This window comes from Lepisosteus oculatus, chromosome 20 (genome assembly GCF_040954835.1).
Source record: "Lepisosteus oculatus isolate fLepOcu1 chromosome 20, fLepOcu1.hap2, whole genome shotgun sequence".
Classification (NCBI taxonomy): Eukaryota; Metazoa; Chordata; class Actinopteri; order Semionotiformes; family Lepisosteidae; genus Lepisosteus; species Lepisosteus oculatus.
Window position 1 is genome coordinate 17,156,287 of NC_090715.1, and position 12,172 is coordinate 17,168,458.

A 12,172-nucleotide genomic window follows, 5' to 3' on the forward strand; every position below is an offset into this window, starting at 1 on the left:
TGACAAAACTCACACGTTATTAAGGGAGATAAATCTCTACATTGTGGGTACTGTACCCTGCCAACAATATAAACCAAAGATTATTTACTGTAATTACAAAATATGATTATATAAGTGTGAAAACAATAATTTCACCATTAATGCTTACAGGATTAAACACTGAAGACAAATCTTTGAAAATTCTCAGATGAAAAGTAGCATCTTGTTTTGTGCTGAGAATAACACATTTAACATGAACAAAAAACAAATAGTTGGAAATTGTGATATTAGTCACCTAACTTTTTAACACAAAGCATATTGCTTTGGGAACTTAACTCCCATGCCTTCTTATCCTAGTGAATGGTTAGAGTTTAAAGCTAAAGCTCAAGTTATTTTAAAAAGATGGTAAACACCACCAAACTGTACGTATTTTGTATTAGATGTACCTAAACTTACCTCTTATGGGGACGTTCTTTCTTTAAAATATAAAATCTGCCAATATATATTTCTTGTGTATTTTGCTCATGTATTCTTTACAATGTGAACTGTTCTGACAAAAATATTAAACTTTGCAAAGTGATTTTTTAAATTTTAGGTTTTCAAATAACTTGTGGGGAATTCTCTATCTAAGACAGCTGTCTTAAATACTCACTTTCTTGGCTATTTCTTATATAACTGCAAGGGTTACATTTAAATTAAGCAAATCATAGCATAAAACAAACGAATGCGGAAAAATTTCAGGGTGAATGGTCAACAGACTGCATCTTTTTATTTTGTGCAACTAATGCATAGCTTTGACAAATGAACATACAGCATCTGAAAGTAAAAAAAAAGTTACAAAAATTAACATTTAAGTGATGTGTATTGTACTTGCAGTTACGAAGAGATGAAATTCTACTAAAATATTTTGGCACAAACAGATTGCATGCATTCTCTACAGAGAGAAATAATTTTACAAACTTTACATCATCATACTGTATGTACATTTTCATTACATTGTCTTTACAAGAAGTAAATCTTCAATAAATTATAACAGAAGTGTCATTTTCAGAACTGTACAATAATGTTTCATCTATAGCGTTCCTTTATTCATTCAATACACAAGGGAAACAATCATATTTCATGTTTCGGTTTCTTCTGGTTGCAGTGCAAAGAAAATAAGACATCATGGGGCTCCACTGTGGTTGGTGGCCACAGGACCAAAACCAACATTCTGCTGTAAAGAATTTTTTCAGTCTTAACAATCCCATTTGGTAGTAATTCTGCACAGCATTCATGAAATCCAGGAATCTGCAATGCATTTATACTTCTGAACAAAAACAATGCAGAACATTTACATTTAACATTTGAGCTTTAGGTTTGCTATTCTGTGATGAAAATATTGAATGACAAAAATGGAAATCTTCAGAAAACTAAATCCAAGCAATGTACTTGGTTAGAAGTTTTGAATTGCAATCCAAATCTTTTAAAACCAAAACTAATGACATTTCAAGGTGGAGATTCATGCCAAGATGGTGGAATATTTTCCTAAATAAAAGCAGCACAGTGTATTTTATTAAATGTTCATAAATGATGTTCAAAGAACATATCAAATAATTAAACAAACTTAATGGTTTACAAATAAGGCACTCTCAAACTGTAATCCTTTGCATTAAGACACTGCAAGATTTTAAAGTAAAATGTTTCAACTTTGTAAATTTAACAAATTTCAGGTCTCAGGTTTAAAACCAAAATTTGTAAATACAATGTATTTGAGGCTACCGCCTAAGCACTATTAGAAAAAATAATATCTATGCAAAGAAAAATCAATATTAGTGTACTTATACAAGTCAAATTCCAGTGTTGTCATGGTCTTAGTAGTAAAATACATCAACATGGAGAAAACAACCATTTCTTAACCAAGTGAAGAAATAATTTTAAGATAATAGAAAAAGTATCTTTGGGAAACACTTTAGAAAAAAACAATGGTGAAGTGGTAGAAATAAAGTGCAGATTATTTGAATATATTTAAAAAGAGTGAAGATCAGGAACATAGTTTCAAGGGACAAAGGCTTTAGCAATGGTTATTCAGCTAAAAGCTGTTACAAATCCTGCAGTGTTTATAATGATCAGCTTCCATTCATAGTGGTAAGAATGTGAGTCCTATTTCTAGAGATACTGAATGTAAAGCATTCTCCTTTCAGTATGTAGAACATTTGCTGATACTATGCAGTTACTGTATGCATTACTACTAGTTAAAATGAAACGGAAACACACATCAGTCACTAAAGAAATAACCTAGTATCCGAAGATGCTAAAGGTTTACAATGCCTATTTAACACCAAATGAAAATTAAAGTTTTGGGGTTAATGGTATTAGATGGTGTAAACCCATCATACAATAATATTCAAAATAGGGTAGTGATCCATTACTATGACCAAGTCTGTATGAATTGAAAGAAGACAGCAACAAAAATGAGATATTGAATTCCATTATACCTCTGTGGGTTGAAATAGCATTTAAACTTTAAAGACTCAGAAGCCTTAATAAAATGATAACACTGATAGGACTGTTAACACAGTAATCATGTAGAACATGAGTGTTTTTGTAGAATTGAAGACAAAAAGAAGCAAAAATACTTAATACAGAAAAATGTTCATAGGAATAAGGATTGAAATAAGAACAATACAGTACATATAAATGAAAATGTTTCTACTTGCTTTGTTGAAAATTTAGCCCTTTACTAACAGGTACCAACCAAGATCTGTATATTTAATAAACTAAAGGCAAAACACTGGGTCTTTAAATTAATCATAGCTCTAAAGTCATCTTTTCTATTTCCAGAGGCTCACATCCACATGGGACAACACAAGCAAGTCAGCTACTGGTTTTCTCAGAGTGCTGAAACAGAGAATAGAGCTTTTCACATGTCTGAGTTTCCACTGAGCTAAAGTGGGACTCCATGGTGTTCCAGGCCATGTCGGCTATAAGGAAGTCATCCATAACAGTTTGGGTCTCATTACTGGTTAAGAATAGATTCCCTAGACATTCAAAAGAGCTTGACACTGTCTGGGTCTCTGTACTGCTTAGCTTCACTTGGCTTTCATTAGTGTTGCACTGAGACACAGAGTTGATTTCAGTCTGTGTCTCTGTATCAGAGGACTCTGTGCTCATAGAAAAACTAGACTGCTTCAGAAAATTCCCCAGCGGTATGTGACTACTGGTGTCCAACAGGAAATTCAAATCTGTTTGCGTCTGTGTGTCAAACATCTCAAGTCCTATGTCATTTGACTGAGTCCTAGGATTCCCGTAATGTGGTGCTGGGTTGTCAAAAAACAAAAAATCTGTCTGGGTTTCAATGTCAAGGGACTCCAAAGCAGGTTCGGAGCTCAAAGTGCCAAGTTCGCTCTCCTCTGTTTGGGTTTGTATATGTGCAGCATTAAGGAACTCTTCAATATCAAAGTCAATGCCTGTGTTTTGTCCTTGGACAGACGTCAGACCTGCTTCGCAGCTTGTTGTGGCATCTGACAAGCCACCACGGCTGTCCAAAGCATGACCTGCCAAGCTATCTGACAGGATGTTCTCCAGATCGCTGAATAAGTTCATAGTCTGAGTCTGATTGTCAGCAACAGGGTTCTGCGGAAGCAAATCGGTCTGAGCACTGAAGCACATCACACCACCTGGCTTCTCGTCATAGAAGCTGGAACTGTCCCTGGAATTCCGATGCTCGCTCACAGTGTTCATTCCTAAACGGCTGTCTTTCATGCCGGTTTGCGTAGACACGCTGAAGGATGGCAAGGAATCATTATCAAAAAGGTTGGTGCACATTATAGCTTGGTCCACCTGCTCTCTGTCCACCATTGTGCTTGTGGCGGCGTTGGTTTGAGTTTCTCTGTTGATGCTGCATGATGGGAAGCACGCCTGGCCAGAAGTGTCTGTCTGTGCACCAATGGAAGACATTACCTTAGTCAGAGAGGGGACTGTCTGTGTCTCCACATTAACAGGGAGCAGCACTTGAGCACTGAAACTGATGTCAGTTTGGGAGCAGGACGAAACCAAGGACTCACTGATAGCACAAGATGCTGCTGGTATAGAAACCTTGGAAAGATAAGATATATCTGTCTGAATGTTGGTGGAAGTACTTTTACTCCTGGAGCCCATATAATTTAAAACATTTCCAGAAGCCATGGTTTCCAAATTCACTTGCACGCCGGTGCTAACAGGTTCTATGCTGAACCTTGAAGCTGACATGGTGTCTCTGAAAGTCAAAGCTTTTGTGTCCAGAGTTGGTATCATGGCTCCCACTGACGGGGACAGAAGGTTAACAGTGCTCATTAAGGACCCTTGATTGTCAACTGTCAGGACAAAAGGCTTGACTGAGCTGTCTGCTGGGGATACAAGAATTGGCAATTGGGTAAACTGCATCACAGGAACCTTCACCAAGGCAACCTTTGGCTTTGGCAATAGACGTTTTTGAATGTTGATCGTTGATTTAGGGTTTTGATTCCCTGAGTGAGACTGACAGGCTCCATTAGCTGACACAAAAACCTCAGAAAGCTCTTTTTCAATATTAACAATCTGAAACACCTGCTCATTGGGTCTTAATTTCATTGCTCCACTTAAGGATCCTTCCATTTTTCTTTTTTTAACTGGCGGATACCTGTAGAATACATAAGAAATGTTCACTGTGTATTTTCAGGAAAAACAAAGGCTTAGGCTTAAACATGGTTAAAGATCAGGGGTGTCAAACACATTTGCTATGATCATTTGGATATGATTTAATTGTACTTAAAATACCAAAAAATGATCAACATACAACACATCTATTTCACAGTATTATTATTTGTAGGGCTTTGAGTTTCACGTTTTTATATTACAATGACAAACCTCCCATTAACATGCAACTGGCATACAATATGTATTCACCAGATCCCAATTTAGGAAAAGATTACTCATTGTCCTGTGAGTACAGAATACGTTTTAAAAACTGACAGTCATACAAAGTTTAAATGTTGTTGTGATAATTGTACATTGAATAAATCTCTTTTCTGTTGAAAAGAATATTGTTGGGACATCTCATTCAACAACTGAAGTAAATGTGCAACCACATATAGCATCTTGCAATAGTATTTACTCCTTCTAATGAACTCCCCTTTTGATTATTAATTATAATTATGATACATGCAATACTTTAAAGTCAATATTTTTAATCAAAACTCAAATGTGTAAACTGAACACTTGTGGGTGAAAGAACTCAGCAAAAACTGCAAAGAAAAATCACAAACAATGTTGATAAATGAGTTACCAACAGTTTCTACGCTGTCTTTAGTTTATTTTGACAATTAAACCCTAAAACTAAATTAAAAAACTGATACATTTCATCATGCGATAGAAAGTATGAACAATCTGTCACCAGTTGCAAGGAAAAACATTTCTAGCAAAAATGTGTAATGACACAGAAATTTTTGGGAAATTCTGTGCCTATGTTTAACATTCAAAAGTTAAAACAATCAAAAACATAATCAATAATTATCATCTAAAACCATAGAGAAATATATTTGAAATGTTACTAAGAAGACTAAAATAAATTGCATTTAATTTTAGTTCCCTTGGGCTAAAAGGACTAGGAGAGTTAGTTGCTCAGTCCAGATGGCCTGGAGACTCCTGCACTTCCCACACCAATCACCACCCACCACTAACAAGCGTTTCTTTAACATGAACAAACACAGTTTAATAATGACTCTTAGCACTGCTACATAAACACTATACCCGAGTAGATGAGTTGGTTGGGAGTACACTCTTCAAAGGAAATTGTTTTTAATTTACAGGAGTAGTATGCAACATTTTTCAGGACCGGTGACTCTACATAAATTGAGACCTAACCTGTAAATTATTTGTAATTCAACAAAAGGTGACAGGAAGGTCTCACAGCGTCAGTATTTTCCCCATCATTGGTGTGCAAAGACACAGCTCGGGGGTGTGCGACATACAGACTCAGACGAGGTGCCAGTTTGATCATGGCCAGTGGATCTGACTGCAAAAGCCCCACTGGCTGAACAGACGAGCCTGCTGGACCGATCGCAGCCTGCGGACTGTACGTTTCCCAGCACAGGGTGCAGAAATAGGCCTTCTCCACGAAAAAACAGTGGCTACAATCTCCACAATTTGAAAACAAAAAGCAGTAAATAGTACAATAATGTTATCTGGGAATTAACTGGATAAACTGTATGAGTTTGGTAATCTGAGGGAAGGAAATGCCATAGTACCTGTGTTCTGCAGGGATCTCATGTCCGGTCCTGTAGATGTGGGACAAGAGCGCCGCCCTGCTGGCATAGGGGCAGCCGCAGGTGCAGCAGTACACCTTCCCACAGTCCTCTGAGTGTCGCTTCAAGTCCCACTCGGTGCTGTAGCAGTTACTGCACTTGGGACACTTGTGTTTCCTTTCAGCGTGCATCTTCATGAAGTGCTGCAGAGAGAGGCTGCAGCTCAGCACAGGACAGAACACCCACCTTCTGCATGGAGTCAACACTTTACTCTTTAAAATAAAGTAATCAGGGAACAGTTTATATATATACAGACATGCACACAGCACTTCCCTCTTCATTATCGTTAACTCAACAGTTCAAGTTATACAGTAATTTCACTTATACAAATTTAACCATATTTTTCCCACAGTTTTACGATTTACAGTTTACTTCAATTAACATGTTAGTGAATTTCAATGTCCACTATATATTGTATTTAAAAGATCTTTTAATGTAGCTATACATCCCAAAAAGCAGAAAGTTGCAACTTATTACCTTCTGGCACACTTTATTAAGACGATTCTAGGGTTACTGTAAAAAAACACTGAAATGATTCCTTACTCAGGCATTGTGCAATATTTACATGTTGCTCATTTTTATTTTTTCCTATTAACAAAGCAGGCGTAACTTTAGATTTGCTCTATATACTGTGGCATTACATCATAATCTGAGTTATGTGATATATACAATTATTTCCAACAACATAATATACAATACAGTTTACAGGAGTACAAAATATATTGAAAACTGACAATAGGAAGAGTAAAGATTGTGCCCAGATGGGCCAAACTTAACCACTTGTCTTTTTAAAATACAAGCTCTGCCACAATCGCCAACAACACTGCAAACTGGCTAAATGCCACTAGGCCCACGACCTGCAGAGGGAAGAATAAGACTCTCTTGCAACTAGAACACAAAAGCAACACCTTCTTGGGAAACTGATACGATGAATTGGTGTTAATAGAGTCAGCATCTGTGCTCCAACTGCTGTGAAAACTCCACCGTGCGTCCAAATAGCACCAGGAGACGCTGTGTGTTTTTGAAGTTCTGCTGGTGACCGATAGAGCAGAGACTAAGTCATCTGAACTATTGCCTATTTCACTTTGGAGTGCAAAAGAAATGGCTGGCCATTGTACCTTTTTTAACAGATAATGGTGAAAACACTCTATGGATATAAACTCTGCAGCTAAGAATATCCATGCAGTCCGCAGACAGCTCTTAATATTTTTAATAGAATACAAAAAGCCAATCTCAGAAGAGGTGCCATTAGGATTTACTGATACCTGTTTAACCAAGGAAAACTGAGAGAAAGGTCTGTTTGGTCCCCTTGGGCAGCCTTCGATTGGACAGCAATAACGTTTCTGGGATCCCTTCATATCTTTTCTCACTGTTGGATTGACCAGACCGTCCTGAAATAAACACACATCATAACAAAACATGTACACATTTGTGAGGCATCTTTAGGAGATTAAAGCACACATGGAGAATTTCTAAGGAGACACATGAGTCATTTCATAATGTACATTACATAAAGTTAAATACAAATTCTCCTGTGTTTGACCATTTGGATGAATTGTGAGCAGAACAAGAGAAGTTACTGTTCAACTCATAACCACCTGACTTTACAAACTGTTATTATTTTGTTACCTAAACCAAGTTTCAAACACTATTTGAAAGAATTATAATACAGGGTTATTCTTTTGAAACACTTTTCCCTGGAATAATTTGTTCACCCACGAAATCTGTGAGTGAGCTCTCTGTAGTTCCTCAGTTGCAGGTCAAATTGACTCTGCAGTAAGGTGGCTTCTGTGGAATAATAATGATATGAAAGTGAAATGAAATGATGAAATGATGGCCTAGTTTTGCGGTTGTTTTTTCCCTCTGGTTTACATAATTATTTTACTTTTTTTTAATCCAGATACTCGAGTTCACTGAATTTCACTGTTATGTAATTAAAACATTACATGTCAGTAACAATAATAATTTAGAAGCAGTGGCAAGAAAAACCTCAGCATGTAATTGAGACAGATTAATAACCATTTAGAAAGTGCTAATCTCTAGCTGCCTTGATGAAACAACTACAGAGGAATGCCAAAAGATAAAGTTGCTATGGTTTCAAGTAAGGTTTTTTCATAAATACCTCTGTTTAAACTTCTAAGAAATAATATAATTATGCCAACAGGGAATTAAGCAAATTATCTGTTATTATTTCCAACAGTATTGTAAAATTACATCATAATGAAGGGTCAATTGTTTCTTGCAAATGTTGAAACAGTGAGCAGTAAAACATTTACATACTGTACATCCACACACATCAATGCTGCGATTCACATTGTAACCTTCATTAAAAACGCACATCCTAAAATCCTCCTCTGGCAATGAAGATTACTGAGCAGCTCAGATAAGAGCCTGGGTATGGAGCCTGATGATAACATTCAATCCTTTCAGCTCCCTGTATATAAACAATTAATGACCAACTGCTTGAAAGAGGCTCAGGCGCAGACTCAACTCCTGTGATGCAATTCTTTGCTATTTAAAGCTTGAATTATTAAATTCCTAAAACTTGATAAGTTTATAGCTCAGTGCAAAACCAGCCTTCCGAATGAAGCTTAGAGCAGAGAAAATGTCAGCACCAGAATCAAAATGCAAAGAGCTGACAATACGGTTTATTACAGACTGTGGCATGAAGGTCACAGGACTTTTAATGCTCATCCTCACAGTGCACCGCAAACTCCTACTGTATATAAAACATGGGACCTTCAGCTCTTGTTGCCTTCACACTCATATTAGAATGTGAAGCAGTACCAGGGAAGAATGGCATGAAAATACTGCTGCTGTTATCACATTAAGAGGTAGGATCCTGTTAATATTTTGCATCTTCTCTTCTGTAAGACATCTCCAAAGCTCATTTTTAAAGGTAATTTCTCCACCTCCAGAAACACACGCAGAAAATAAGATCTTTGTCTGCCATTCAGCTGAACAGTCAGCCAAGCAGAGCGGCTCATCATTAAAAACGGAAATCAAACCTCATTCTGTACTGATTAATAATGCATAAACGCAGTGAGGAGGAGGGGTATCCTTGTATCCCTTCCTTGTCAGTATTTATCTGGTTGCAAAAGCTCATGAAATCCTCAGAGCCAACATTCTCTTTTTTTTCCTAGAGGCTTAAATACTCTCACCTTCACAGTTTGGTAAACATGGTAACTGCCACTCCCTAAGCTATGATTTATGTTTTTAATTTCTCGATTCATTTGCTATTTTATGAAAAGGAGACCTTTCATTTAGTCATTTTGTTCACCGTTGATCATGCACTAAGACAGAGCGGCATTGTGTCAGTACTGGTCAGAAATGTGCGGAGGCAAGATATTTCCTTCGGGACCACTGAGGATAAACGTTGCGCCTGATAATACACAGGCATGCCGTTGTGAAAAACGTAGGCTGCCTGTTCTTGCCGACTCTTTCAAACAAAATCCAAATTAAAAACTGAGCATGATCTGACCACAATTAAAATCCTACCAATTTAATTTCTTCCATTTGTTACTCTAGAGGTTAAGCAATCGAAGAGAACAGTTTGACTTCTAATGCCCCGCAGAGCCAGCGCACGAGTCATCACAACTATCCGTATTACATAACTTTTTAACACCAAATATTCGTGCTATAACTCGAAAACCAATGCTTACAACGAGGCAGAGAGACGATATAAATTCTAACAGTATCTACTGGATGAAGTAACAACTAGTCTAAAGAACAAGAACTGGAATAAATCCTACCCTATGAAACTGGGAAATGCTACCTGGGAAAACTACGCAATAGTTACAATGAAACATGAAGGGCTGGTTTTCACAGATCTTGATTCTCGCCTTGATTCTATTGATTACTTGGGCAGCCCATGATTAGTGCTGAACAGTATCGGTTGAATTGGTGCATGTTGTGCGCCCTGGGATAGACTAACCCGCTTGATTGAGTCCCATGTCTGCCCGGATATGTTACGGTACTATAGGATTATGCGGCTATGCATCGGGAATAGATGGGAAATATGCAACGATTTAACCGTGTTTTAGGACGTTGTATTGCCTGTTATTAGCACGTAACTCAGTACCCATTGCACATTGTATTCGTATATGCCATTGTATTACCAGTCTGTAAATAGGAAAACATGAGAGAGATGACTCTCTTGGTAAACATGCGATGAGAGCTCACTGCGCGGAGAGATTCCGTGCAGGACCGGGTGCGTTTCAAAACAACTGCAAAGGGATTTCTGAGACGGCAATAGTTCCTAGAGACGGAAACCTAGTTGGAAAGAACCTAAAAAAAAATCAATGAAAAGACGACTGATTCGGAAATGAAAAGCACCAACAAAAAACTCCTCGATGACTTGCATATTTCATGTGAAAACAAAACTGAAAAGCTGCCTCACAAAGATTTCCAATGCACGTCTGTTGTATCGCGACTCCTAAAACAACTAAAACGCCTAGTTTTAAACCCGCGTCCCCCCAAAAATAAAATAAAATAAAGATACCTTGATCCTGTGCGACTTCACAAGATGCATGTTCAGGGCAGGAGTATTGGGGAGAATCTTGCCACATCCTTCCACGGTGCAGAGGATATTTGTCCGCACCTCTTTGGTTAGCTCCGTAATGGATGGTTTTATCATCTCCCATGGCTGTGAAGAAGGCTCCTCGCCGTCCTCCTGCCGGCTGCTGCGGCTCGGGCGGGCTGCCCTGCCGCCTGGTGCAGAGGCAGCCATGTTTCTGTTGTCAGGCGAGCAGCAACAGCGCCGCGCGCACTCGCTCACTTCCGGGCGGCCGCCGGTGCGATGATGGCACAATTCACGGACTTATCAACAACAACTTGCTAAACGGATTTACAAGGGCCAAAAAAAAAGTATTTGCGGTGAATACTTCCACCTCTAAAACGCGCAGAAGGTAACCTGGACAATCCCTGTCCAATGGCAAGGAGCTGGTTGCTCAGTAATGTCTTTCTTTTGGTATACAATGACATTGTAGGAGTAATCTGACATTATTTTTGGAAAAGTTAGCATTCCATATGTATTCAAAACCCCCCTTTCTGTGGCAAATTAATTTAGGTGCACAAAATTACCTTAACAAGCCAAAATTAGTTGAGTGGCCGTGTGCAATTATTAGCACTTCTTGTGATTTCACATCATATAAACCTGTAAGACTGTCAAGTGGGAACATAGAGCAAATCTTAGAGGAAAACCTGCTTCAGACCTGAAGTGAATGACCCTGAGTGGACCAGTCCACACATGAAACCTACTGAGAATGTGGGAAGTCTTGAAAACTGCTATCCATACAGTATGTGATCACCAAACCTGAGAAAGCTTGAGAAAATCTCCCAAGAACAGTGGGCAACAACTGGACCCAGCTGGCTATACTACCTGCCTATAAACATATCCAATAAACATTTAAGTTTTTCTTTAGTTTTTGCTGACATTTACTGTAAATTATCTTCCCATTAGAAGTCTTCAGCTTGTTCATTCAGGTTTTGAATAAAGTAGTTTAACAATGTGTTTACATTATTTTGTAATTTTACAAAATATCACACCATAGGTGGGGTCAGAATATTTGAGCAAAGAGCTGTACATTACTTGGGTATCCCCAATACATTACTTGGGTATAGCTCTTTGCCACCCTGACTAATGTCTCCAAATAAAACTCAAACCACAAAGCAGCACAAGAGGTACACAAACATAGTAAAGTAAAAATATGTAACATTTTTAATAACTAAAGAATAAATGCTTTACTAAAAGGTAAAAAAAGAATGATTGGTTTGTCGACATAATGTGTAAGTAAACTAAAATGTTCCAAAGGTCCAAATACAAATAGCTACTATACTAGGATTCTAAACAACACGGTAAGAACAAAGTTTGCAAACATGAGCTAATTTGG

At 37.8% G+C, this 12,172-nt stretch overlaps 1 protein-coding gene across 1 annotated transcript; it reads right to left on the reverse strand.

Annotated features, from left to right (window-relative positions):
- Positions 1–714: 714 nt before the first annotated feature.
- atmin (ATM interactor) lies at positions 715–11,062 on the reverse strand. Its single transcript, XM_006641136.3, has 4 exons — positions 10,783–11,062; positions 7,547–7,672; positions 6,225–6,424; positions 715–4,618 (listed from the first exon to the last, which is right to left on the reverse strand). The coding sequence occupies exons 1-4, from the start codon at positions 11,008–11,010 to the stop codon at positions 2,836–2,838; spliced, it is 2,337 nt and encodes a 778-aa protein (XP_006641199.2). The 5' UTR covers positions 11,011–11,062; the 3' UTR covers positions 715–2,835.
- Positions 11,063–12,172: the final 1,110 nt, after the last annotated feature.

Coding starts and splice junctions, on each gene's coding strand:
- atmin (XM_006641136.3), bottom strand. CDS start 11,010: ATGGCTGCCTCTGCACCAGGCGGCAGGGCAGCCCGCCCGAGCCGCAGC. Junction 6,425..7,546: donor AGTTTTCCTTGGTTAAACAG/GTATCAGTAAAT, acceptor CTCTCTCTGCAG/CACTTCATGAAGATGCACGC. Junction 4,619..6,224: donor GAGATCCCTGCAGAACACAG/GTACTATGGCAT, acceptor TGTATTCTACAG/GTATCCGCCAGTTAAAAAAA.